At 63.1% G+C, this 25934-nt stretch overlaps 3 protein-coding genes and 1 long non-coding RNA gene across 5 annotated transcripts; 2 read left to right on the forward strand and 2 right to left on the reverse strand.

The window, feature by feature from the left end:
• The first annotated feature begins 1140 nt into the window (after positions 1–1140).
• LOC136792916 (sphingomyelin phosphodiesterase 5-like) lies at positions 1141–3541 on the forward strand. Its single transcript, XM_067017857.1, has 4 exons — positions 1141–1159; positions 1290–2182; positions 2569–2710; positions 3067–3541. Exons 2-4 carry the CDS (start codon positions 1897–1899, stop codon positions 3197–3199), a joined length of 561 nt encoding a protein of 186 aa, XP_066873958.1. The 5' UTR covers positions 1141–1159; positions 1290–1896; the 3' UTR covers positions 3200–3541.
• OPLAH (5-oxoprolinase, ATP-hydrolysing) lies at positions 3162–12794 on the reverse strand. Of its 2 annotated transcripts, none has more exons than XM_067017663.1 (27): positions 12711–12794; positions 12001–12224; positions 11734–11925; positions 11131–11230; positions 10927–11050; positions 10646–10841; positions 10400–10565; positions 10154–10292; positions 10006–10073; positions 9631–9896; positions 9422–9534; positions 9160–9330; positions 8896–9033; positions 8666–8804; positions 8465–8577; positions 8106–8257; positions 7416–7576; positions 7236–7337; positions 6990–7164; positions 5205–5389; positions 4936–5082; positions 4716–4850; positions 4423–4572; positions 4138–4295; positions 3885–4045; positions 3623–3720; positions 3162–3373 (listed from the first exon to the last, which is right to left on the reverse strand). In XM_067017663.1, the coding sequence occupies exons 2-27, from the start codon at positions 12169–12171 to the stop codon at positions 3227–3229; spliced, it is 3867 nt and encodes a 1288-aa protein (XP_066873764.1). In that variant the 5' UTR covers positions 12172–12224; positions 12711–12794; the 3' UTR covers positions 3162–3226. The 2 variants fall into 2 exon arrangements, with proteins under 2 accessions (XP_066873764.1, XP_058899197.1); XM_059043214.2 differs by having other exon boundaries at positions 12706–12783.
• Positions 12795–15103: 2309 nt separating this feature from the next.
• On the reverse strand, positions 15104–25927 carry LOC136792917 (uncharacterized). Its single transcript, XR_010837537.1, has 2 exons — positions 25513–25927; positions 15104–15364 (listed from the first exon to the last, which is right to left on the reverse strand). It is a non-coding gene; the product is annotated as an uncharacterized lncRNA (long non-coding RNA).
• On the forward strand, positions 22860–24794 carry EXOSC4 (exosome component 4). Its single transcript, XM_059043366.2, has 3 exons — positions 22860–23074; positions 24072–24278; positions 24393–24794. The coding sequence occupies exons 1-3, from the start codon at positions 22904–22906 to the stop codon at positions 24750–24752; spliced, it is 738 nt and encodes a 245-aa protein (XP_058899349.1). The 5' UTR covers positions 22860–22903; the 3' UTR covers positions 24753–24794.
• Positions 25928–25934: the final 7 nt, after the last annotated feature.

The raw sequence follows: 25934 nt of genomic DNA on the forward strand, positions 1-25934 counted from the left end.
GGAGGTGGTGGAGATGCGGACCCCAGCCAAGGAGGCTCTGCAAGCGCCGCCGCCCGCCAGCCTGAGGACCGCAAGTGAACAGAGGAGCCCCTGGGTCTGGGTTCAGACAGAGGAGTGGTGTCAGCAACCAGCAAGGGGTGCAGATGAGAGGGGGTGTAGGGCGTGCTGGGGCGCTCCGGCCCCAGAGCACCCTGCCTTCTTGCTCCCCTCACTCCCAGTCCTGCTACTTCGGGAGATGAAGCCAGACCCCTGGGAATGGCAGGGGAGGCCTCTGTGTATAGATATGTTAGAGCGCTATACACACAGGCCTTCTAGCTCTGTCTGCTGAGAAGGCTTAGCAACACGACAAACCCGTAGCAACGAGCACACCCAGCACCAGATCTTGATTTGTAAAGGGTGTCAGGGATTTCTGGAAAATTGGGGGCTGGGGGGGAGAGCAGAAGCCCTTCTCCTCCATGTCTGTAGGTGTGAAGGGCGGCCCTGGCCCAAACTTCAGGGCAATTGAAGACACAACCTTAAGAGCTCTAGGAACTGGTTCACAGCTCGAATTAGGAGGGTGGATGGCAGGGCAGCGCTGAGCAAGCGCGAGGCAGCTCGGTCCTGGGAAGCAACAGAACGGGTGCAAGAGGGCTCGGCGGAGGCAGAGCTGGCTTCCACCTGGCTCGCGTGCCGCGGGGGCCCCGCCTGCTGCGCGGAGCCCAACCAACGGCCCTTCCCCCAGATTGGAAGCTTCTTGGGGGAGGGTCACAGAACCGCTGTGCCCGGCGCTGAGCCGGTGGCTGGCTAGGCCTCTCCGAGTCCGCCCCTTCCTCGGACTGGGGGAAGCAGGTCGGGGTGGGGTAGATCCCGCAGTCTGGGCTGCGGGAGCGAGCGCCGGGGCCATTACACTCTGACTTGCGGGAGGAGGGAGGGGAGGAGGGAGAGGGGGAGGCAGCGCGCATCGCGCTCCACTCCCTGACGCTGCGCCGGTCCGCATTAAAAAGTGTCGCCCTCCACTTGGTGTGGGCTGCACCCAGAAGCCGCTCCCATCGGGCGGGTCTGGGGGGCGGGTTCTCCCTGCAGCTTTCAGGGGAGGGCGGGGCAAGAAGGATCTGGGGCGGGACCAGGGTCTCTTTCGCTTTCCCTTTTGTTCTCCAACGGGCGCCGAGATTTCGCGCGGGTGAGGAGAGGGCGGCTTCTCGGGTGGCTCCGCCTGTGCCCGTACCCCCAGTCTCGCGGGGGCTCAGCGCCTTGCCGGCTCCGCGCACAAGTAGTGCCACGTGGCCTTGACCCCTGTGGCTCCCCTGCAGCTCCCGGGCACGCACGAACGAGTCGACTCGCACGCTGGAAGCCAGTGAGTCGTCGGAGAGATTTGCTACCAAGAGCCCCGCACGCCACGGCATCCCCGCCCGACTGGCCCCCGACGCCCTGCGCCCTACGGCCCTCGCCCTTCCCTCGCCCTGTGCTGCACGCTCTCCCCGGCCTGGCCCGCGCGCTACGTTTCCCGGCCTACTGGGCCCTGGACCGGCTGCTGGGCTGCTGGGCGCCGGCCGCACGCCCAAGCGACCAGATCCGGCCGAGCGCCGCAGCGGCTCTGCCGTCGCTGCTTCTTGTCGGCCTGCCTCTGGCATTGCCCGACCTGCTGCTATGGCTGCTGCTGCAAGCCCGGCGCCGTCCCTTCTGCTACCAGCCCCCTCCGCAGTGCTGGGCGCCCCCCACGCCCTGGCGCCCCCCAGCTGAGCCCGCGCGCAGCTTCAGCTTCTTCAGCGCCACCGTGTGCCTGCTCCCCGCGGGCTGGCGCGCTTCAGCAATTTGCCGGACAGCCAGCGGCGGGCCGAGACCGTGGGCGCCGTGCTGCTCGCCGGCCTGCGGCATTCGCCCTACGGGGCTACCGGCTGCAGTTCGCCAGTGCAGGGGATGCCGTGCGCGGTGCTGACAGGCGCCGTGCCAGCGAGTCTGGACTTCATGTGCCTGCGGGAGGTGTTCGATCTTCGCGCAGAGCGACGCCTGGTGAGCCGCCTGGCATCCAACCTGGGCCCGGTGTCGTACGACCTGGGCACATTCGGCCTGCAGCCCGGGCTACACCTGAAGCTGCTGGGCAGTGGGCTGCTGCTGGCCTCGCGCTACCCGCTGCTACGCGCAGCCTCCCAGTCCTTCCTCACGCACGTCGCGAGGATGCTCCAAGGGACTACTCTCCGTACAGGTGCCCGCCCACCGGCCGCGGCGCTCCGGAACCCGGGAGGGGCGGGGCATGGGGTCGAACGCGCCAAGGTCCCCAAGCGCAGCTGGGCTTCCTGCACTGCACGCATTTGCATGCGCCGAGCGGTGAGCCCGACTGGCTGCTCGTAGGCTCGTGGGGGGCCGCCCCCCTCACTCTGCGCGGAGCCCCAACCCTTGTCTGCACCTCCCCTCCCCGCACCGTTTATTCACTGCTCCAGGCACCGCCAGTCCCTTCGAGTGCTGGTGGGCTCACAGATGGGGACCGGGCGGGGCGGCGGAAGGTGCGGGCGCAGCTGGGTGTCCAGGAGGCCGAATGGCATCTCGGACTGAGCCTTCCTTCCCTCCCCTCCGACCCACCCCGCCCCTCAGAGGACGGGCTCCTGCGCCGCAAACAGCTGACGCTGTTGCTGGACTGGGCCGAGCTGTCCGAGGTTGAGAGCCGCCCAAGTGACGAGGCCGTGGCCTTCAGTGTGCTCCTGGGTGCCCTAAACTTCGACGACTGCTCGCTTAGGTGAGAAGAGGCTGCAGCGGGGCGGGCGGGCCGGCGGGCGGCCCCGCCCACCGAGCGCCGGCCCCTGCAGCAGCCGCAGCACCAGCTGTTCAGTCGCTTCCGGGACGCCGCCGGCTGGGGACGCGCCGGGGCTGGGGGCGCACGGGCGTGGGGGGGCTCGCGGGCCGAGGCTCTCACTGATGCCGCCCTTCCCCGCCCTGCTCCGCCCCCCCCCCCGGAACGCTGCTGAGAACCTCCAACCTCTGCCACTGCGTGGCCTGCTCCGCGGAGAGGCTGAGGTGAGTGGCCACCGGGGGGCCAGGCAACGCCCGGAAGGAGGGCTGCCCTGACCGTGGTGACGCTGCCACCCTCCTCAGGGCCTTGGAGCAGGAGGAAGGGCGCCGCCGCTCCCTGGCAGGCCAGAGGAGACCGGCCCCAGCACGGGTGGAAAGACAGCCAGGGACGCAGGACGTGAGCCTGGCCAGCCGCCACTGGAACAGGACGACCTAAAGGACCTTTATTGTACGGGGCCCTCCCTCACACAGTCTCCTGGGCCCTGCGGTACTCGTAGACGCTGCCCCGCTCAGGGAAGGCTGGGGGCTGCAGGAGCGACGCCGGCAGAGGGGCGGGGTCCTCTGGGTCCCCATAGCCCCCGCCGCCTGGTGTGTGGAGACAGAACACATCCTGTGGGGCAGAGGGGAGGTTCAGCCTGGGGATGGGATGGGCTCTGCTGTCTCCTGCCGCCAGCCCATCCCCGCGGGGCAGTGCATCCACAGCAGCCAGCTGGGACCCCAGAGAGCCGGTCTGCGGCCCCCATCCTTCAGGAGCCAAATTAAACTCCGTCTCTAGTTATCTGTGCAACTCCATTCACTCTGGGATGAGGGCAGCTGGGGGTGGGGGCGGGGATGGCAGAGGCCGGGCCGCGATCCTTACCCCGGGGCACACGGGCACCGAGGTCTTCCCACCCAGATTCACTGTCCGGCCGTCCTTCCGGATCAGTAGGTTTAGGCCCCGGGTTCCGGGCTCACCCCCTGCAAGAAGAGGCCAGGTGGGGGTGGCCCAGGAGGCAAGGAGGTGAGAGACACGGGGGGTTGGTGGGGGAATAGGGGGGTAGATGGGACAGGAGGTGGGTGGGGAACTGACGGCCGTGATGGGGGAGACTGGGCTGGGGCAAGGGAGGAAAGGAGCCACTTACCCATAAGGCCGTAAGGCTGGAAGGTGCGGCGCTCGGTCAGCACCGACAGTAGCGCCTCCTCACGAAAAAGCAGCTCGCGGATAACGCCATCGCCGCCCCGGAAGCGGCCGCGCCCCCCAGACCCCCGTCTCAGTTCGAAGCGGCGCAGGATAACTGGGTACCTGCGCGGGGCCAGGGGCTCAGCCCCACCCGCCCCGCCCCCGCTCCACCCCAGGCCCAGCGCCTCAGCCCCACCCCTCCGTGCGCGGCTCACCTGCTCTCCAGGATCTCGGGGTCGGTGATGCGCGTGTTGGTCATGTGGCTGTGCACACCGCTGCGCCCGTGCCAGCCGGGGCCCGCGCCCGCGCCGCCCGCCACCGTCTCGTAGTAGCCCACGTGGGCGTTGCCCAAGGTCACGTTGTTCATGCAGCCCTGGCAGGGGCAGGCGGCCGCTGCACTGGCTGGGGGTGCGTCCCCTCTCCGCAGGTCTCAGCCCGCAGCCCTCCCCCCGCCCCCCGCCCCCAGCAGCCCCAGAGCTGTGCCCACCGGCCCACCGCACCTGGGAAGCGGCGCAGGCCCCGAAGGCCCTCAGGATGACGTCCACCACCCGCTGCGACGTAAGCACGTTGCCGCCCACCACCGCCGCCTCTGGGGACGGGTCCAGGATGGAGCCCTTGGGGATCACAACATGCACCGGTGCCAGGCAGCCCTGTGGGGAGAGGGGCCAGCGCTCAAGAACGGTTGGGAGGTACGCCACCCGCATCCCTAGGATCAGTCCGACCTTGGGCTGACCTAGCCCCAGGCTCCCTCAGGGCGACATGCTCTCCGTGTGCACAGCACACCCTCGCACACCTGGTTGAGTGGGATGTCGCGGCCGACCAGACAGCGAAGGCAGTAGATGAGCGCAGACAGCGTGATGGCGCGAGGCGCGTTGAGGTTGCCCCACACCTCGGGCCCCGTGCCGCTGAAATCAAACACCGCGCTACCCTGCCCGCCAGAGAGGAGGGGGGACGTCAGCGGCCAGGCGGCCACGGCCCTGACGCCTGGGGAGGTCCTTCCTCCCAAGACTGACCTGACTCGGGTCGACCTGCACTCGGAGTCGGATGGGAGAGCCGTCGTCCATGTGGTCCTCCGCAGACACCTCCAGGGGCAGGCCCCGGGCCTGCCGGGAGATTCCAAAGGCCCGAAGCATGTCTCGCACAGCTAGCTCAGCGTTTGCCTGGTGGGGAGGATGTTCGCTAACGGCCACGCCCCCTTCCAGGTGGGCCAGGTGCCCCCCACCTCCGTCCACCGGTCTGGGCGGGCGCAGAGCTGCCCGCCCGCTCCTCACCCCAGGCCCACCTGAACATGGCCCATGTAGGCCTGCACCACAGCCAGGCCATACTGCTCGATGAGCTCGCCCACCAGCTGGGTGCCCTTCTGGTTGGCTGCCACCTGGGCACGCAGATCTGACAGGTTGTCGTGCAGGTTCCGCGTTCCGCTGCAGCCTGGAATCTTGCCTGGTGCCAGCAGGGCTTCAGTTACCGCTGAATGGATGCGATCGCCACTGAGCCGCTCTCAAAGTCCCGGGGCCACCTGGTGCCCTGCTCCACACCTGCTGTACTTCCGCTGGGGCACTGCAGGGGCCACGTGGTGGCCCACCACTGGCTCCCCACTACCCTGCTGGCTCTTCAGGCCCCTGAAAACCCCCAGCTTCCCCCCATCAGCTACTGAACCTTCCTCCCACACCCCAATCCCCCAGGGCACCCTAGGACGGGACAAGCGGCTTTGACCACGACCGTGATCTCAGGGGGCTGGAGGTACCTGGGGCAGGGGGCAGGTTCCCTCAGCAGCTCTCCTCCTCCTTCATTCCTCCTGCCCTACCACCCCACCACCTGGCCTTTTCTGGGCCCCCCTCTCCTCTCCCAGCAGGAAAAACCACTTCCCTTAACCCTCCCACACTCACACTGCCCTCAGCCCTGGGGCCCCGAACTCACCGCCACAGCCAGTCGTTTTGAAAGAGCGCCAGCGTGGCGGCCTGTGCGCCCCGCCACCGCCCCCAAAAGATCTGGACAAGGCCTCCACCTCGGGCAAGCAGTACAGGTTCTGGCCCCGTGGACCACTCCCTGCTTCAGGAAAGCTCCCCTCCTGAGTCTGGATCAGGGTCCTCTCAGGCTCCCTGGCTACTGGGCCCTCTGCCACGTGCCTGCACAGGTCCCTCGGTGATCCCTGCCCTCTATCTCCACCCCATACTGACCAAGGGAGCAGCCAGGCCTCAGTCACTCTGTTCGCGTTCTAAGCATCCACAGCAGCCCATGGCTCTGTTACCCCACCTTCCACCCTGCCTGCATCACCTACTCTCACTCCGGGGTGCCCCCCGGGCTCTCAGACCCCTGCAGCCTCACACCAGCTGTCCCTGACCCCCAGGTCCCACTGCGGGTTCTGTCCCACCCACCTTCCTGGCAACCGCAGTGCCAGAACCCGCATCCTACAGCTGTCCAGGCTCGATTCCCTCCCCGCTGCCCGCATCCCACCACTCACCAACCCTGGCCTCCGAAGCACCCTCAGCGTTGCTTCCCAGCTTGAGGCTCAGCATCGTGCAGGGCGAGTGCAGCTGCCCCCAGCCCCTCCCGCTGCCCGGCCTGCGGGGCCCTCCATGCCCGGGACCCTCCATGCGCCCTGCACACAGGCAGCTCAGGCCCAGCTGAAGCCCTTCACAGCTGCCCGGCCGCCCCACCGCCCAGTGACTGACCCAGGCCCAGGAAAGCTCTCCGAGAGCCTGCAGCCCCTGGCCGCTGGTGCCACCGTGTCTGCAGTCCCCAGACCCTATGCAAGCCCAGTGCAAATCACAAACGCCACGAGCAGCCGCCCGCCTTAAGATAGGCTCCTCCCCCTCCTGCACCCAATCCCTTGGGTATCCTGGCCAGCTCCCCACCCCCAAACCTTCCAGGCCTTCCTGGGCCCAGGTAGAACCTCTGAGAGGCGATCGGCAACCACCCCGGGGTTCACGGCCCAGCTCCTTCAGCCTGGAGGCCGGCCTAGGCCGGGGGCAGGGGGCAGCGGGGGCTGCATCCCTGTGTCCGGCCCAGCCTGGCTGCAGGAAGCGGCCAGGTGTTTCAGCCCCACCCCAGACCCGTTCCCACTTACCCTCCTCCTGGAAGACACCCGCCTGGACGAGTCTGAAGGACAGAAAGACGGCGCCCTCCTGCTGCAGGGTGGTGGAGTGGGGGGGCATGGAGCCCGGTGTGAGGCCCCCAATGTCCGCGTGGTGCCCGCGGCTGGCCACGTAGAACACAGGCCGCGTCTGGCCCGGCCAAAACACCTAGGGGTGAGGGCAACAGTCAGGGGCGCTGGCGGCACCACCACCCAAAGCACCTGGGCGGCGGCGCTCACCGGTGTGATGACGGTCAGGTCCGGCAGGTGGCTGCCCCCGGCGCTGGGGTGGTTGCTCAGCAGCACGTCGCCGGGGTGGAGGTCAGCCCCCAAGTGCCGGATCTGAAGCCAGGAGACAGGTGCCGAGTGGGCAGGGGGCCGGTGCAAGGGGCGGGGGGCAGGGAGAGGGGCCCGCCGAACCTGGAACTGCACCGTCTCCTGCATGGCACCCAGGTGCACAGGGATGTGAGGGGCGTTGGAGACCAGCCCCCCGTCGGGCCCAAAGAGGGCGCAGGAGAAGTCCAGGCGCTCCTTGATGTTGGTGGAGATGGCCGTGCGCTGCAGGATGCGGCCCATCTGCTCTGGGGACACAGAGTGACCAGAGGCCCAATGGCCCCACGCCACCCACAGCACATTCCCGGGGTACGGAGAGGAAGGGCCCACTGCCCTCAAGGCCTCCGAGTCCCGGACCCAGGCCCCGAAGTGGGTGACGGTCCACCTAGACACTGCGAGGCCACGGCCAAGCCACACCTTGCTCATGAGAAGGGCACCCCCTTCCTCCCCAGCCCTGCCCGACGCCCCCATCCACCCTACGCCCTGCTTCGTGCGTTAGGAAACGGATGCCGAGACACAGGCTCCGGAGCCTGGGCTCAGCGCGCAGAGCCCGGATCACACGGTGCTGGGAGGAGAAGGGCGCCCACCCTGCCCAAGGCCTGCAGTGCGGCGGGGCGCTGCCATCCCGGGGCCGGGGCCACACTGCCCGCGCCCCCGCACCCCCGCAGGAGGGCTTCCGCTTCTGCCCCTTCCCCCGTCACGCTTTCTCTGTGCACACGCCTGCCGGGCGCGCCGCAGGGAGCAGGCCGGGGGAGCAGGACGGTGGAAGCCACTCACCAGCGATGCTCATGAAGCGGTGGGAGAAGATGGACAGGCGGACGGGGTCAAGCTGGGCACCCACCGCGCTGGGGGCCTCAGCCCCCACGGAGATGCGGACGTCCCCGGTCTCGGTCACCTCTGCCTGGCAGGCTGGCTCCACCAGGATGGTACTGGGGGCAGGGCAGCAGAGGGGCTGCAGGAGCCAGGCCACACCCCCCTCCCAAGCAGGGACCCCATATGCCGAGGCCCAGAAACAGCCCAAGCACGAAGGGACCCCAGAGTCCTTCAGACTCCTGCAGCCCGGGCCAGAGAACGCCCCGCCAGGGCCCCACGGGTCACCCCAGCCCCGGCAGCCGTGGCCCCGGCCCTCAGCCCACCTGTTGCTGTCAATGATGAGGCAAGGCCCCTGCAGCTTGTGCCCGAAGCCCAGCTCGCCCAACAGGTACACGGGGGTCTCCTGGTAGCCCCCCTCGAAGTAGCAATGGGTCATCTGAGGAGGGTGTCAGGTGAGCGGAGTTCCTAGGGCCGGCGCCCTCCCTGCGTCTCCCCCTCCGACGGGCACAGGCAGGGCCACCAACCTTGTCTACCCGGGGAGGCCCACTCTGGACTTTCGGGACGGACTCGAGGCGAAGGCCACTGCGGCCAGTGCCCCTCACCCGCACGTCGTCCACCACCACTGGCCGCTCGGGGATGATGAAGCCGAACTCCCTCATGTACCTGCGCACCCGGAGGTCCCGGAGAGCCCTCAGGGCGGGCAGCCAGGCCAGCGGACCCCAGCCAGGGCTCCCAAGACGCGGAGCTCACATACCTCTCAACGAAGCCTGCCCCAAAGTCGCCCGCTCTGGGGGAGCGGGCAGTGGCTGGGCGCTGGTGGGCGGACACCATCAGGGCGCAGTCTGTGCCCTGGTAGCGCAGGTGCAGGAAGCTCTCGGTGCTAATCTGGGCCCTGCAACGGGGACAGGCAGGGCACGCGCGCGGGGTACCCTTGAGGACACCTGGCCCACCCCTCCCTGGCTGCCGCCGAAGAGGCCCCAGGTGAAGCGGCTAGGATGCGGCAGCCCCGGAGCCCCACCTGGGGAAGCCCTGGGCCCGCAGGGCGTCCACACACTGCTCCTCCAGGCGGCTCAGCCTCTGGTCCAGCTGCACAAAGGTCTCGGGAGCATAGGGCAGGGAGCAGGGCTCCTGTGCCTCGTGCACCACGTCTGCCAGGGCCAGTCCCAGTGCCGACAGCAGCCCACTATGCCTAGGGGGACAGGGACCACACAGCGAAAGGGTGGGGTGCCTCCCAAAGTGGCCCCCCAGCCCCAGGACACACACACCACACCCAGACACACCTGTGAATGTGCACGGTGTCCATGCCCAGGGCCCGGGCGATGGCGCAAGCGTGCTGCCCACCAGCTCCCCCAAAGCAAGCCAGCACGTGGGCCGAGGGGTCGTGGCCTCGTGCCTGGGGAGGCAGAAGGGGATCAGTGGCCTACCCTGCCCCGCCCGGCCCTCCCCCATCCTGCCCACCACCCCCGGGTGAGGGCAAAGGCGGCTGTACCTGCGTGAGCGCACGGATGGGCCGGCACATGGCCTCGTTGGCCACGCGCACAAACCCCATGGCCACCTCCTCCAGGCTCAGTGGGGAGGCCGGACAAGGCCCGTTGGTCAGGAAGCTGTTGACCTCGGTGGCCACAGCCTCCAGGGCCTTTCGGGACGCCTCCGGGGACAGCGGCTGGTCCTCTCCCGGCCCAAAAATGTGGGGGAAGGAGGCAGGCAGCAGGCGCCCCAGGACCAGGTTAGCATCCGTCAGGGTCACAGGGCCTCCTGGGAGGCGTGCACGGTGTGGGGCTGGAGGGCAGCGCCGGGAGCGGGCAGCGGGGGTGGGGCTGGCGGGGTCGGCTGGTCCCGGGCCACGGTGGAGGCGGACTCTTACCTTTGCGGTAGCAAGCGGGGCCGGGGTGGGCTCCGGCAGACTCTGGCCCCACCACGAAGAGGCCTGACCTTTGGAGAGGGGAACTAGAGGTCGAGGCGGGTTGGCAGGCAGGGCTGTGGGTCCCGCCCAGGTGCGGGATGGAGCTGACCTGAAGAAGAGGCGGGAGCCCCCGCCGGCTGCCACGGTGTTGATGTCCAGCTGGGGGGCCTGGAGGGTGACACCGGCCGTGCTGGCCTCGAAGACGTGCTCAAATTCGCCAGCATAGCGGCTCACGTCGGTAGACGTGCCTGGTGGGACACGGGGTGGGAAGGAGTCATCCCACAGACCTGGACGCCTGACACTGCCCAGCCCGGCATCTGAGGCCCCCCCGGACCCCACCCTCGGGCCCTCGTACCTCCCATGTCGAAGCCGATGACAGGATGGCCACCCTCCGCCCGGTAGGTGGTGGCTGAGTAACCAACCACGCCCCCAGCAGGGCCCGAGAGCACCGCGCGGGAGCCACTGAAGGAGTCCAGGGGCGCCAGGCCGCCATCGGAGCGCATGAATAGCACCTGCACGTCCTGTGGGCGGGCGGGCGGGCAGTGAGGGGTGGGGCGGCGCAGGGCGGGGTGGCCGGGGGCGGGCAGGCGGGGGGCCTCACCTGGAGCTGACCCTGGAAGCCACGGCAGAAGCCCTGCACGTAGCGCCGGATGGCGGGTGTGAGGTAGGCGTCCGTGCAGGCAGTGTGAGCCCGAGGCACGATGCGCACCATGGGCGTGGCCTCCGAGGACAGCGACACGTGCGCGAAGCCCAGCTCCCGGGCCAGGGCGCCCACCTGCTGCTCGTGCTGGGCCCACCTACGATGACGGCCCAGTGCCGCTGAGCTAGCCGCCCACCTGCTGGCCCACCCGCCGCCCGCGGCCCCAGCCGGCCCACACTCACGTGTACGAGTGCATGAGCACCACGGCCAGGCTGTGGATGCCTCGGGACAGGAGCCGCTCCAGCTTCCCTCGCAGGCCCCCCAGGTCCACAGGCTGCTGCACCTCCAGCAGGTCCCCCGTGCGGCCTGCAGGGAAGCCCGCCGCTGCCCCGTCAAAGGCCCCTCTGGGCCTGCTGCCCCGCACCCCAACACTCGGGCGTGCGTACCTTCCACGCGCGTCCCAGCCCCTGGCTCCCCTCGATACAGCACCACACGCTCGTCCACTTCCAGCACCTCCTCGTACAGCATCTCGGGCATGGGCACAGCCTGAGGGCAGGCGGAGGCTCAGAGGAGGCCCAGGCCTGAGGGTCCCCGCTGGGGCCCTGCACGGGTGGGGCAATGCAGGCCAGGGGATGTGTCCCAACAGGCCGGCCCACAGGCCCAGGAGACACAGTGAGACAGGGTGACACAGTCAGAGCGGGTGGCCCCAGGAAGGCCCACCCAGGGGGCGGGTCTCTGCCCCCAGGCCTCTGAGTGCAGCCAACTGCCCCACCCCCACAAAGGCAGCTCCTTCCCAGAACCCAGCAGTGGGGGTGAGGGTCAGGGTCCAAGACAGGGTGGAGCGGCAGACAGGCCCAGGATGACACGTGACCAGTCGGGGCTAGGGGGACGCAGCGTCCCCCTACGAGTGCCCGGAACCTCCTCTCTATCAGCCGGTGGCCTTGGGCTGGCATCGACCCTTCCAAGGACCGCCCTCCCCGAGGGGCCACGGCACCCCAGAGAAAACGTGCGCTGCAGAGCTGGCCGCCTGCTAGCGTGGATGAACTCACCAGGTCAAAGAGGTCTTCACGGGCCTGGGTGCCCACGTGCAGCAGGTCTCGGAAGCCGCGAGTCACCAGCAGTGCCACCCGCTCCCCGCGCCGTTCCAGCAGCGCGTTGGTCGCTACCGTGGTGCCCATGCGGATGCTGGCGATGCGACTGGTGTCCAGCGGCTGGTCCCGCGGCAACAGCATGCCCCCCTCCTGGGAACCACGTGGTCAGCCATCAGGCCTCTGGTCCCAAGGTCCCTCCCCACCCCAGCACTCTGCCCTGGCCACCTGCTCCAGGATGCGGCGGATGCCCTCGGTGGGTGCGTCCACATATCTGGCGGGGTCTTCTGAGAGCAGCTTTAAGACCCTCACGTGCCCCCCGGGGCACTGGGCAAAGACATCTGTGAAGGTGCCTCCACGGTCGATGGCAAAATGGAAGCGCCCCTCCGGGCTGCCCATGGTGATGGGGCTGGGGTCCAGCAGCGACTCTTCAGCTGGCAGTCCCGGGAGCACTGGACAGAGGCAGTGGGTCAGCAGGGAGGCCTGGGGTCATCCACAGGCAGGCAGCCCTGGGCGGAGCCGGGATGGGGCGAAGACAGGGATCCCACGCCCATGAGGGGCCCTGGGTGGAGCCAGAGCTGGGCAAGTCCTGCAGGGCCTAATGACCCCCACTCCCCAGCTCCAGTGCGCAGGGTTGCAAGGGACCCCAGGGCCTCGAGCAGGCCTTTCAAAGGAGGAGGCGCGGCGGGAGGCCTCGGGCTGGGGTCTCTGGGCCCTTAAGCACGAAGAGGCACGTGCGTTGGGGGCTAGTGAGAAAAGGCCCACTTCCAAGAGCTCGACCTTGGAGCAGAGGCCGAGCAGGACAGGGGGACGGGGCGGAGCCTGCGCAGACGACGGGGCGGGGCCGGGAGGCGAAGGGGAGCGGGCGGTGGGGGCGAGTGGGGGCCGGGGGTGCAGACAGGGGAGCGGGGAGGATGCTGGCGTGGGGCCCACCTGACCTGTCGGCTTCGGTCGCTCGCCGTCCGGCCGGCCGCACTCGCTCCGGGCCCTGCCCGCGCCCGCCCCCAGCCCGGAAGCGGGGCCCGCCCCCCGCACGACCGGTCCCGGCGCGCCGGGCTCTGCGGTTGCGTCAGGCTCGGGTGGCCCGGAGCCGCCCCCTCTCGCGGCCGCGAGCTGTCCCAGGGCTGCGGGGCGGGGGCCCGAGCTGGGCCGCGGGCGGCAGGCGTCTCCATCCGGATCCCCGGCGGGGCGGCTCTGTGCCGGCGCGGCCCACCCCGCGGCCCCGCCCCGGGCACCTGGGCTGTGCGGCCGCCCGGCCGGCCCTGCGCCGGTCCGGAGCTCGCTGAGCGCGGGCGCCCCGGGTACCCTCCCCTCCAGGAGCCCCGGTGCAGGCGGAGCCCGCTGCCCAGACGACCTCGGACCGCGCCCCCCAGCGTGCGGCCGTTGCGGCGGCCCGGGGTGGGGGATGCGTGACGCGGGAGGGCGGAATTGAGTGGCCCGGCGTGGGGGGGGCGGGGGGGCGCCCTGGAGAAACCCCTCAGTCCCCGTGGGCGCGCTAGGCGCTGGGGGCTGTGGGCCCTCCACACCGCGCTCCCAGGCCGACCGCGCGACGCTCGGGCTGATATCGCCAGGCGCTGTGGTCAGTCTCGGGACCACGGGGCGGGTGGCTGCCCTTCCGCGGCCTGTTTCCCCGCGAGCTGAACGCTGCCCGGGTGCCTGCCCAGGCCTGAGGTGGGCTGGAGCTGTGAGGGGAGCCCGCAAAGGAACGGTAGGGGATACGGGGGCTTCCCAAGCAGAGGAACAGCAGGTGAAGGGGCCACCTCAGCTCATGGTCCAGGCAGACAGATGGCCAGACACGCAGGGACACTGTTCATGCCCTGGCCCTATCCCACCCCAGGCTCTCCCGCTTCCTTGAGCCTTGCTGGCCCCTGAATCCCGCTTGGGCCCAGGAGGAGAGAGGGAGGTGGGCTGCTGTGAGAGCACAGGGTCTGGGCCACAACCCTGGCTGCAGCAGGGCTCCCCACGGGACTGGTGGCCTCTGGGCACCTCACATCCTCTGTATGATGGGGGGTTAAAGGGCAGCATCACGGCTCCCTCACTTCGGTCCAGCGCTGCTCTCAGAGAGCGCTGCTCTCAGAGATGTCACCTTCTCCCTGCTGCACCCCTAAAAGAGCCCCCCGACTCCATTCCTCGCCCCTTCCTGCACAGCACCTGTCAGCACCTGACAGGACACGGCCCCGCGGGAGCAGGGGTTCCTCCCACTTTTCGCTGTCCTGCACGGTTCAGTGAGTGCAGCCTGTGGGCCCCTGAGGAGACCCCCACGGCCCTGGCCCATGCACCTCTTTCAGCATCCTTGAACTTGATGGTTCTGCGCCGGGGCAAGCAGGGGCTGGCAGCCACCTCGGCCGGGAGCCCGGAGCGGCACCAGCTTCAGCTCCTGGTTCTCCGGGATGAGCTGCACAAGCCGCCGCAGCTCTGGGTTCTCCTGTGCCAGCTGCTGGATCTCCTACCACAGCCCTCGTAGCTGCTGAGGAGGGACATGCCCGGCAGCGGTGGGCGGCAGCTGCCGGCAGCCGGCGGGCTGGCCAGGGGCAGCAGACCCTGCCGTTGTGAGGTCAGCGCTGACCCTACCCCCGCGCCTCAGCCGCATTCCAGGGATTCAGAGCCAGGGCCCAGCGGTTCCAGGCACCTGGAGCAGGGCGAACTTGACCTCTGACCTTTGGCCCCCTGAGGGTTGAATGACTAGAGGAGCCCAGACCTGCCCCAGGCCTGGAGTCCCCCTAGGAAGCCCCTCCTGGAGGACAGAAGCTTCTGCATCCCCGCCTAGGATGCCGGTGTTGCAGGTAGACGGGTGCGAGATTCAGGCATCCTTCCCCACCCATCTGGTCACCACCCACTGGCCACCAGCTGCCCGTGCCAGGTTATGGGGCTGGCTGACTGGGCACAGTCCCAGAGGCGGTCGTGGCCAGCACGGCATCTGAAGGGGTCAGGAGGGTGGATGTTTGAGCTGCCCTGAGGGAGGGGGCATGTCTGGCCCAACAGCACAGGGGAGCTGGACTGCGGAGACTAAGGTGGGTCAGAGCTTGGGGGCGTGGCTAAGCCAATGAGCACCTCAGGGCAGGGCTGGAGGCAAAAGTGGTCCTGCTGTTGGGGTGGCAGGGAGTGTCATTGTCACATGGAGGACGAGGCACCACATTCAGGGCCACAACCTCAGGGAATGGGGGGGAGGGCAGGGAGCAGGGAGGCCCCAGGAGACATTGAGGACAGCAGGTTCCTGGGGGCAGGGGGGCCACCTCAAGGACAACAATTGGGTTTACACTTGAGGTCATATAAAGGACTTCTTTCCTTCACCCAATCTGTCTTCTAATGGGACGGCTCTATGCAGTTGCCATTATTTTGTGTCACTTTTTCCATTATGTTTACTGTTTATTTCACATCATTGTTTCCTTGTTTCGGGTCTGCTGTTTCCAGTTGTTAACCAGTAGTTCTCCTGGGATTTGCATGTCCTTTCCCCACTGCTCCAGGGGGGCACGCTGGCAGGAAGTTCTCACCGGTGCTGAGCGTGGGGGGACAGTCCTGCAAGCAGTGTTCCAGGAGACTGGGGAGCAACCACACTTAATCTTGATGGAAGTCATGTCAATTTTAATGGTTTCTGTAAGTGGGAAATAATCCTCATTCTAAGGATTATGAAGTAGAGTGTTTATGACAGAACTAGAGATCTTACCCCAAAACAACGACAAGCTCACGGCAGTCAACTTCCAACTCAGACACTCTCTGGAGGCCAGAGGGTGGACGGTGGTAGGCGGAATTCTAAGAAGGCCCCCAAGTTTTCCTGCCCTGGCACACACACCCTGCATAATTCCAAGACTGTGAGTAGAATGGCTTTCACACCCATGATTGTGTTATGTCACATGGCCCGGCTGAGGTATAAAGGGGCATTATCCTGGGCAACCCTGGCTTAATCAGGAGATCCCATATAAGGACAGTTTTCTTCCTGGAGGAAGGATGCAAAGCTCTGGAGAGATTCATGCAAGGGAGATTCTCCACTGCTGGGGGGCCATGAGGCAGGACATGTGGGCAGCCCCTAGGACCTGAGATGTCATAGCCAAAATCTTGAAAGACAGAGAAAACTTCAAAAGTCACAGGATAAAAATAACTCATCACATATATGAGAATTCCAAAAGATTCACACCTAACTTCTCATCAGAAACAATGGAGACCAAGAGACGATGGGATGACAAACTCAAATCATTAAAAAACTCAAGCAAGAATCCAATATTTTGGAAAATGATCTTTTGTAAATTAAGGTGAAATACAGTCCAAAATAAACAGAGAATCTGTTGTTAGCAGACCTACCTTACAAGAAATACTAAAGAAAGTTCTTCAAGCTGAAAGGAAGTCACATGAAATAGTCATTCAAGTCCAATTGCCCAAATGCAGCCATGCCGCACCCAGACTCGTGACCTACAGAGCTGTGAGTTTACAAGCGGATGTAGTTTTAAGCCACTGCATTTGGGGCAACCTATTACATAGCAGTGGAAACTAGCACAGCCTCCTGTGTTGAAGGGAACGCAGGAGCTGATTATACAAGTATCTGGGTTGCAGAGGAAATGGCACGTGTGCTGTCCCGGGGCAGAGTCAGCCTTGAGACCTGGGATGGGAACTTTGAGTGGATGCCAAACTCCCACGAGCCCCTTCCTGGCAGAAGCAGCCCCTCCTTCCTCACTGGAGGAGCAGGCGGTGGCCTCCCCTGGGGCATAGAGGGCCGCCGACCGCTGCTGCCACTGCAGGTGCACGTGCCGTCTCCCCTCAACAGGTGCGTCCAGTTCTCAGTGCTTGGACTCTGAACTGGCCTTCTGCCTTATTTTGACTGGAAGAACGTGGTGGAAGTGACAGCGTTCCCATGCCGAGCCATGACCTTGAGAGGCCTGGCAGGGGCAGGAGTTCCGGAAGTGACCCTGTCACTCTGGAGATTGTCACTCTGGGCTTGCGGCAGTCACGCGTGGAGATCTACTACTTCTTGGTAAGAAGAGCGGGACCCGCCCCTCCCCGCCCTGCTCTGCATCATGACCCCTTGGTTCCGAGAGGAGAAAAGCTGAGAAGACGAGGCCTCCCCGCAACAGCCGCGGGTCAGGGGCATCTCTGGGAGGGGCAGGCTCTCACCCACCCCAGCTCCCCCAGACCCCACCCAGCGGTGAGGAGGTGAGATGGAAAGACTAGTGGCTCCACAGCATAGCTGAGCAGGCTCCTCAGACGCTGCGTGGGGTGTTGGGGAGGATGGTGGAGGTCCTAGTGGTGAGAAGTTATTAAGGAGCTCAAACAGGACTTCCTTGGCGGGCCAGTGGTTAAGACTCCCTGCTTCCAATGCACAGGGCGTGGGTTCAGTCCCTGGTCCGGGAGCTAAGATCCCACCCGCTGCACTGAGCAGCCGAAAAAAGAAAGAAAGAAAAAAAGCTCAAACACGTTACCACAAACCCAAAGGCTTAAAACGACATTTATTCTCTTCCAGTTCTAAGGGCCAGAAGTCCAAACCGAGTCATTTGGGCTAAAATCAAGATGTCAGCCAGAACAGTCCTTCTGGAGGGTCCAGGGGGAATGCCCTCCTCGCTGCGGCCAGCAGTCAGCGCTCCCTGGCTTGTGGCTGCCTCACTCCAATCTGCCTCCAAGGTCACCTCTCCTCCTCCTCTGCTTCTGCAACCAAATACCCCTCTGCTTCCACCTTACAAGGATACTCATGATTACATGTAGGGCCCACCTGGATACTCTAGGACACTCTCTCCTTCTCAAGACCCTTAGCTTAATCATACTGCAAAGTTCCCTTTGCCGTAGAAGTGACATTCACGGCCTTTGGGAATTAGGACCTGGCTACTCTTCAGCCTGTTACACTGACCGGACGTGGGGCAGACTTGAAAGTGTTCCTCAGCCACACCCTGATTCGTCAGCGAAGGGCAGCGCGTCACTGGCTCGGGAGCTGAAGCACATCCTTCGCCCAGTCGGTGGCTGAACCCTAAGCTATGATGACGCAGATGCAACTTCTGGGCAGCCAGGCTTAAACATAAGAAGTGGGGGGGCTTCCCTGGTGGCGCGGTGGTTGAGAGTCCGCCTGCCGATGCAGGGGACACGGGTTCGTGCCCCGGTCCGGGAAGATTCCACGTGCCGCGGAGCGGCTGGGCCCGTGAGCCGTGGCCGCTGAGCCTGCGCGTCCGGAGCCTGTGCTCCGCAACGGGAGAGGCCACAACAGTGAGAGGCCCGCGTACCGCCAAATAAATAAATAAATAAATAAATAAAAGAAGGGAGTGGGGAGACATCTCTGGTGGCATAGTGGTTAAGAATCCACCTGCCAATGCAGGGGACACGGGTTCGAGCCCCGGTCCGGGAAGATCCCACATGCTGCGGAGCAACTAAGCCCGTGCACCACAACTACTGAGCCTGCGCTCTAGAGCCCGTGAGCCACAACTACTGAGCCCACATGCCATGACTACTGAAGCCCGTGCGCCTAGAGCCCGTGCTCCCCAACAAGAGAAGCCACCACAAGGAGAAGCCCACGCAGTGCAACGAAGAGTAGCTCCCGCTCGCCGCAACTGGAGCAAACCCACGTGCAGCAATGAAGCCCCAACACAGCCAAAAATAAATAAATAAATAAATTTATTTTTTCAAAAAAAAGAAGGGAGGGGGGAGGGGACCTGAGGAGTGACATCATAAGCTGCGCACTGTGGAGGGACATACTTCACAGAACTGCTGCAGACGAGCCACTGGACTAATTAACTAACAGCAACAGCAACAAGCCCGAGGAGGGGCCAGCTAAACATAACCCAGAGTCACTACAACAGATCATCTAAAGCATCCAGTTTTCAGCAAAACACCCTGAGACGTGCGGAGAAACAGGACAGGGTGATGGGTACACAGGAGAGGCATGCCGCAGCCGCTGCCCTTGAAGGGCCAGGTCTTGCATTCGTTGACAGAGACACCAAAGCTTCGCCTACACAAAGGCCCGTGAAAGGGGCGGCTGCAGTGGCAGGTGGTGGCAGGCCCCTCTGCCACTGCAAATACCCCACCTGCGGCAGCAGAGACCCACAACCTCACTCGCACCCCTTCCACCTGGAGGGGCAGTTATTTGTTCTGCCCCAAACCAACCCCTATTCTGGACACGGCTTTGCCCTCCCTGACAGCTCCTCTCCTGGCACCTTCATCCCAGGCTCAGCAAATGCCTTACCTCCCGCTGGACGGTGCTGCACACCAAGGACCCATCTGAGAGCCAACGGCCCACGGCAATGGGCTCATGACCCCGGGACTCACTGGTCTTCCCAGGTTCCCCATCAGCCTAACGGAGTGGAGACAGTGTGTTGAAGGCCCTGCCATGCTTCCAACTGGCTGTTGACCCCTCTTGGGATGGGACGCTGCTGAGATGCATCTGTGCTGCCTAAGGGCTCTGGGGTCTGGGGACACATTCACTGCGAAGTCATGAGGTTCATCTCGGGGCTCTTCCAGGCCAGGGCCCCAGCAAAGTGTTCACAGGGTTGCACATTTTGTAAAATGTGCCAAGGTACATAATTTAATCACAGTCGGTTAATGCTGTCTCTTCCCACTGCGACCCACTTTGGGTCATTTCCTCCCCCGCTGCACTGAATGGGGGGGGGCGCATCGTGGGCTCCACTCAGGGAGGCGGAGTCGGGAGAGCTTTAGTGTGGTTCTGGGGGGACATTCACTTCCTGATGTAGTTAGTTCAGTTATTGCTGTCATTCTGGTGTAGAAGTGGCTGCCGGGAACACACCCGCCCTCTGTGCTGTGTCACTACACATCAAGCCAATGGAATTGGCTAAAGCAGTGTTGTCAATTCGAAAACCATCTAAGTTAGTCACAGACAAGAGCCCCAAAAGTCCCTGAAACCTTAGGGCTCATATGTAAAAGAAATCTGATAGAGGTTTTCTCAAATTTAATAATTCTAAAAATTTACACAGTATTAGCTAAAGGTGCTATTACCTGAAAACAACTTTTCTCCTAAGCTGTAAGTTATAAAAATAAACTTTGATGGGACTTCCTTGGTGGTCCAGTGGGTAAGACTCTGCACTCCAGTGGAGGGGGCCCAGGTTCGATCCCTGGTCGGGGAACTAGATCCCGCATGCATGCTGCAACTAAGAAGCCCACATGCTGCAACTAAAAAGATCCCGTGTGCCGCAACGAAGACCTGGCAAAGCCTAAATAAATAAATAAATAAAAATAAATCTATTAAATAAAGTAAATTTTGATTAAGCATGTTAGAGGGGAGACTAAATTATCCTCTCTCTATATACAGAAGGTCACATCATGAAAGTGTCATCATCCTAAGAGGCGACAGATTTTGCATATGAAAAGCACAGGGGAGGGCTTCCCTGGTGGCGCTGTGGTTGAGAGTCCGCCTGCCGATGCAGGGGACGCGGGTTCGTGCCCCGGTCCGGGAAGATCCCACATGCCACGGAGCGGCTGGGCCCGTGAGCCATGGCCGCTGAGCCTGCGCGTCCGGAGCCTGTGCTCCGCAATGGGAGAGGCCACGACAGTGAGAGGCCCTTGTACCGCAAAAAAAAAAAAAAAAAGCACAGGGGAAACATGTTAGAGAAATACGTCAGGAAGTTAATTGATGACATTCTGTTTGTTTTCTGTGTTTTGTGATGTTTGTGATATCGGTCGACTTAAAAAAATTTCTGTTGCATGTGGGGATTTCTTTCCTCACTCTATTCACTTAATTTTGTATATATGATTTTGTCCTCTGTTTCTTTTTTTAAAAAAATATTTATTTATTAATTAATAAAACTAGTTGTGGCACACGGGATTTTCATTGTGGCATGTGGGATCTTTATCTGTGGCATGCAGGATCTAGTTCCCTCACCAGGGATCGAACCTGGGTCCCCTGCATTGGGGGCACAGAGTCTTAACCACTGGACCACCAGGGAAACCCCTGTCCTCTGTTTCTTAAAGAGGGCCCTGAGAATGCTCTCCTTCAGACGATGTTTGCAAAGTTGCGGCGTCTGGGAACCTAGGTTTCAGAATGGTTCCTACCATTCCCCAGTAAGAGTGGCTCACTGAACCTAAACTCTTTGTACAAACAAATATGGTTTATGCTAAACTCCTGCTTTCCTCCCAGAACTCTGGGTACATACCAGGCAGGGGTGCCTACGTGACCGTGACCTCCCCCTATGAAAGCGGCAGGCCCTGAGTCTCCAGTGAGCTTCCCTGGTGGCCAGCACTTCACACACGTCGTTGCAACTTGTTCCTGGGGGTATGGAGTGTGACATGAGTGACTTCCCAAGGAGAGGACTCTGCAAGCTGGGGCCTGGTTTCCTCTTACTTTGCCCCACCAGCCTTTTCCCTTTGCTGATTTTGATTAACATCCTTTCCCTTGAATCTTGGTCATGAGTACAACTGTACATGCTGAATTCTATGGGTCCTAGTAAATCACTGAGTCCAGGGCTGGCCTTGGGGATCCTCAACACAGCTCCCAAGTTTGTATAAGCTTTAGGCCCCCAAACGCGAATCCGCCCACGTGCGTACCCTATGGCTAGAACACAAGGGCCAGGGGACCAAGGGGTTCTCACCCCTGAACAGCCCAGACCCTAAACCAGAGGTGCTGTCAGGTTGGAGATCTTAGTTCCTGGGGTGGGGGGACACTTCCACAAGGGAACACAGTAAGGTTTGCACTGATCTGGAAGGAAAAGCCACCCCCCAGTCACTCTGGACTCCTTAGGCCCAGAACCAACGTTATCCTAATTATCCTGAGCCGCTAGGGCCAACCGTGCAATGAGGGTGGGGCACCCGGGGGGCTTCCACCTGCATCAGTGGACTACTGCAATCTTGACCTAGTAAGAACTGGGAGAGTAAGAGCCCACACTGCTGAGGGAACAAAGCCCGCTCAGTCCAGATGAAGAGTCTAGGGTGAGGGGGTGGAGGATGGCTAGTGGCAGAGAATGACGGCCATTGTTCACGGCCTTCGACCAGGCACAGTGGCAGGGCCTCATGCCCCAGTATTCTAGGAGAACACCGCCTTGGAGGGCACGCTCTGCCCAGGACTTAGGCCCAAGCCCACCACAGTACGTCCATTCCGCACTGAACTGCTCCTACGGCGGCGGCGGGGGGGGGTATGTCCCCTCCCCTTGAGCCTGGCAGACCTTTGTGGCTGTCTTGACCCAGAATTTGTCAAGAGTGCCACTACGTGACTTCTGAGGCTAGGTCTTAGAACACCATTGAGGACTTCCCTGGGGGCACAGTGGTTAAGAATCCACCTGCCAATGCAGGGGACCCAGATTCAATCCCTGGTCCAGGAAGATCCCACATGCCGCAGAGCAACAGCTACTGAGCCTGTGCTCTAGAGCCCGCATGCCACAACTACTGAGCCCACGTGCCACAACTACTGAGCAGATGCTGGGGGGCGTGGGGTCGTACAGAGTGAAGAACCAAAGCAACATGGAAAAGAAAATTAAAACTGCTCTAAAAAATAAAGCCATGCGTATGTACAATATAAACTATGTCGGGCTGTTTTTTTTTTTTTTTTAATGGACAATTGTTAAAACTAAACGGTAAAAAACAAGAGAACAGAGAATGTGTCTCAGCTTGGGAAAACGAATGCATTTAGGAGCGCGGAAGAACAGAAGCCGTCAGACAAAACGATGCTATAATTCCAGCAGTTGCGGCTCTCACCCCTGAACCTCGAGGAAGACGCCTGGCGTCAAAGAGAAGCAGAGGTGCACCGGCTGCACAGGGTCCGAGCGGGGCTCGGCCGCAGAGGGAGAGGGAGAGGCGGAGGCGCGGCAGGGCCGGCGGATCGCGGGCGCAGTGGGAAGCCCGGGACCCTGGGTTCGGGAGAAGGCGCGCGCCAGCGACGACCAGGGCGACGCAGGGCGGGTAGGCCCCAAGGGTCGTGGGAACCGCCCCCACGACAAACCCGGGGGGAAACGACGTGGGGATCCCACGCCCTGCGGGTCTCCACCGCTGGCAGCCGCAGGACAGTCATCCCAAACGGCCGCAGCCCTACCTCCCCGCGGGCCGGAAGGGAAGAAAGTGGCACCGCCGGGAACGCTGGGAGAACCGTAGTTCTCCGGCACCGGAAATGGGAGCCGGAGCTCCGGAAACCGTAGGACACCGGAGGTCGGAAGCGGGGCATCCGGATCGCCGGGAACTGTAGTTCTCCAGAGAGCGGAAACGAGGCTAGCGGCCGGGCGGCATGGCGGGGCTGGAGCTTTTGTCGGACCAGGGCTACCGGGTGGACGGGCGGCGCGCCGGGGAGCTGCGTAAGATCCAGGCGCGGATGGGTGTATTCGCGCAGGCCGACGGCTCGGCCTACATCGAGCAGGGCAACACCAAGGCGCTAGCGGTGGTCTACGGGCCTCACGAGGCGAGTGGGCGCGTGCGAGCCGGGCTTCCAACGGGGCGGGCCGAGAAATTCGGCGGCGGCAACTGCGGGGTGCGCGGGGCCGCCAGGCTGAGCAGATGCTCGGGAGGTGAGGCTAGCGCGCGCCTCCATGTGGGGCCGCGGCCAGAGTCCTAACAGTGTGATGCACGATGGTCCCTGCCTTTCTCGACCACTGTCCCCTGCACTCTCCACTCCTCTTTGCTATTCCTAAACCCGCCAGGTGCGCTCCCACTCGCTCCCTCCCCACTCAGCTCTACTCCGACGTCACCCTCCGGTGACACCTTCCCAGATCACCTTACTCACCTGTCAGATTCCCTCCCCTACATCCACACACTTCCCTGCTTTTCTGCACCCGCCTCCTCAGACCTCAATTTAACTTATTTCTCACCGTTTGTCTCCCCACTGGAACAAACTCCGTGAGGACAAGGACTGTAAATAAAGCCGCCTGGGTATATTGCCACAACAGTGCTGGAGGCGGAAGGCCAGAAGGGTGGTAGAGAAAGCATGACACGCCTGCAGAGCAGAAAGGCTGATGGTGGGGAGGATGGGGAGTATTTCCAAATGAGATTGAAGGATTTGTAGAACAGAGAAAAGATTTAGGATTTTTGTCTCATACGTTGTGGGACGCCTTTAAAGGTAACTAGTATATGTATTGCCTAGAGAAGGCAGAATCAGACTTGATATTTGTAAACAGACTCTGATACAAACAGAGTGGGTTGGGAGACGATGAGTCAAGGATGGAAACAGGGAGGCCTGTTAGGAGAGAGATGAGATCCAGAGGTGATAGTAGCTTGGAGACTGGAGCAGTGGCCCTGCCCCAGACTATGTTTTGGAGGTAAAGTAGTTGCTTGTTGAGATGCTGCAGATAGAGGGAGGGGAGGGAGGGAGGCCAAGGCTAAGAGCAAGAGCCAGAGCAAGGGGTAGTGTGAGCTGGGAGGAGTGGGCCTGGCTCACGTGTCCTCCCCCAACCCTCCCCCAGATCCGGGGCTCCCGGGCACGAGCTCTGCCTGACAGGGCCCTGGTGAACTGTCAGTACAGTTCTGCGACCTTCAGCACAGGCGAGCGCAAGCGGCGGCCACATGGGGACCGTAAATCCTGTGAGATGGGCCTGCAGCTGCGTCAAACCTTCGAGGCAGCCATCCTTACACAGCTGCATCCACGCTCCCAGATTGATATCTATGTGCAGGTGAGCAGACAGCAGCCCTCAACCCAGGGAGGGGAGAGTGGAGGAGGGTGTGTGTGTGGGGGGTGGGGTCAGCGGCCTAATGGACTGATGCCACTGGTGGGGTGGTCCCTGCAGGTGCTGCAGGCAGATGGTGGGACCTACGCGGCTTGTGTGAATGCAGCTACGCTGGCAGTGTTGGATGCAGGGATACCCATGCGGGACTTTGTGTGTGCCTGCTCAGCTGGCTTTGTGGATGGAACAGCCCTGGCAGACCTCAGCCACGTGGAGGAAGCAGCTGGTGGCCCCCAGCTGGCCCTGGCCCTGCTGCCGTCCTCAGGCCAGATTGCACTGCTTGAGATGGATGCCAGGCTGCATGAGGACCACCTGGAGCAGGTGCTGGAGGCTGCTGCCCAGGCCGCCCGAGATGTACATACCCTATTGGACCGTGTGGTCCGGCAGCACGTCCAAGAGGCCTCTGTCTTGCTGTGGGACTGAGCATATGGCCACCCAGGGCCAGAATAAAACCCACGCACACTCCACTGTACTTTGATCTCTCCCCGCAGCACTTCCATGCCCTCAGAGCCTGGCCTGGTGCTGGCTCCAGGGGTGACTAAGGATGCTCCCCCACATATGAACTGCAAACCCCTTGCAGCCTCAGGAGTCAAAGCCTGAAGAAGGAGGGGATGTCCCTAGGTGAGGAGAGCAGCTTGGGCCAGGAAGGGATCAAGGCAGCTGAGCAGTGAGACATGGCCTGGTGTAATGAGCCAAACTCTGAGACCGTGGAGTCTGTCATTCTCACCCCAGCACATCCAGGGCCTGGAGCACAAGTGCTGAGGGAGAACTCACCTGGCTGTGGTATCCCCCATGGTGATGTAGGAGCCCATATCCCACATCCTCTGGATTATGGCTTAGACTGAATGCTCACTTTCCCCCTAGGAATCCCTTGGGCCTGTCCTGCTACTTACCTTGGGCTCCAAAAGTACAACAGACACATGATCTAGCCTGGCGTCTGCTCAGCTCTGATTCTTTCTCAGTCAGACGCAGACACTCCCTGCTGCCCCACCACTGTCCCTCCCTCTTCAGACGCCCCTTCTCCCACCTCCTGCCCTCAGACCTGCCCGAGCCCCTGCAGCCTATCCAGGGGCTGCTTCTCCAATATCCCAGGCACCTCCTGGCCTGGACAGGGGTGCGCCCCACTTTCTACTTAATACACCCCAGCTCCTTTGACACCCCTTTGGCCAGTAGTATTACGCACCTTCCTGTGGCCATCTGACCCCAGTGACCTCGGTGCTGGGCACACGCTGTGATTCCACTCGGCTGTTTTTGGTGACCGACATCCACAGGAAAGGGTCCGCCAATGCCTTGGTCTCTCGGTCCACGGAAGCCCCCTCACTTCCCACCACGGTATGCAGACCTGTCACGGCCAGGACAGCACGTTCGGAAACCTTCCGGTGTCTATGCTCTGGTCGCCGCTTCCGGGCTTCCTCCCAACCTGCCCTACTCATCATACTACTCTGATTCCCCTTCGAGCCGAGCTTTCTCGAGCGGCCCGTCGTCTTCATTGCCCATTGCCCTCCGGCGTCGCACAATGCCGTCGGCCTGCCTGGAGAACGCTCTCCGCAGGCGGGGAAACCCAGACCCGGGTCCCGCTCCCTCCACAGCGGCTCTGCTCTGGGC

This window comes from Kogia breviceps, chromosome 17 (assembly GCF_026419965.1).
Source record: "Kogia breviceps isolate mKogBre1 chromosome 17, mKogBre1 haplotype 1, whole genome shotgun sequence".
In the NCBI taxonomy this organism is placed as follows: domain Eukaryota; kingdom Metazoa; phylum Chordata; class Mammalia; order Artiodactyla; family Physeteridae; genus Kogia; species Kogia breviceps.

Bases quoted from the DNA above. Each gene is read 5' to 3' on its own strand.
- LOC136792916 (XM_067017857.1), top strand. From the start codon at position 1,897: ATGCCGTGCGCGGTGCTGACAGGCGCCGTGCCAGCGAGTCTGGACTTC. The intron at 2,183-2,568 runs GTGCCCGCCCAC...CCCGCCCCTCAG, and splicing joins AGGGACTACTCTCCGTACAG to AGGACGGGCTCCTGCGCCGC. The intron at 2,711-3,066 runs GTGAGAAGAGGC...CACCCTCCTCAG, and splicing joins TTCGACGACTGCTCGCTTAG to GGCCTTGGAGCAGGAGGAAG.
- OPLAH (XM_067017663.1), bottom strand. From the start codon at position 12,171: ATGGGCAGCCCGGAGGGGCGCTTCCATTTTGCCATCGACCGTGGAGGC. The intron at 11,231-11,733 runs GTGAGTTCATCC...GCCTGCCCTCAG, and splicing joins GTGAAGACCTCTTTGACCTG to GCTGTGCCCATGCCCGAGAT. The intron at 9,331-9,421 runs GTGTGTCTGGGT...CTGTCCCCCTAG, and splicing joins GACACCGTGCACATTCACAG to GCATAGTGGGCTGCTGTCGG.
- EXOSC4 (XM_059043366.2), top strand. From the start codon at position 22,904: ATGGCGGGGCTGGAGCTTTTGTCGGACCAGGGCTACCGGGTGGACGGG. The intron at 23,075-24,071 runs GCGAGTGGGCGC...ACCCTCCCCCAG, and splicing joins TGGTCTACGGGCCTCACGAG to ATCCGGGGCTCCCGGGCACG. The intron at 24,279-24,392 runs GTGAGCAGACAG...TGGTCCCTGCAG, and splicing joins AGATTGATATCTATGTGCAG to GTGCTGCAGGCAGATGGTGG.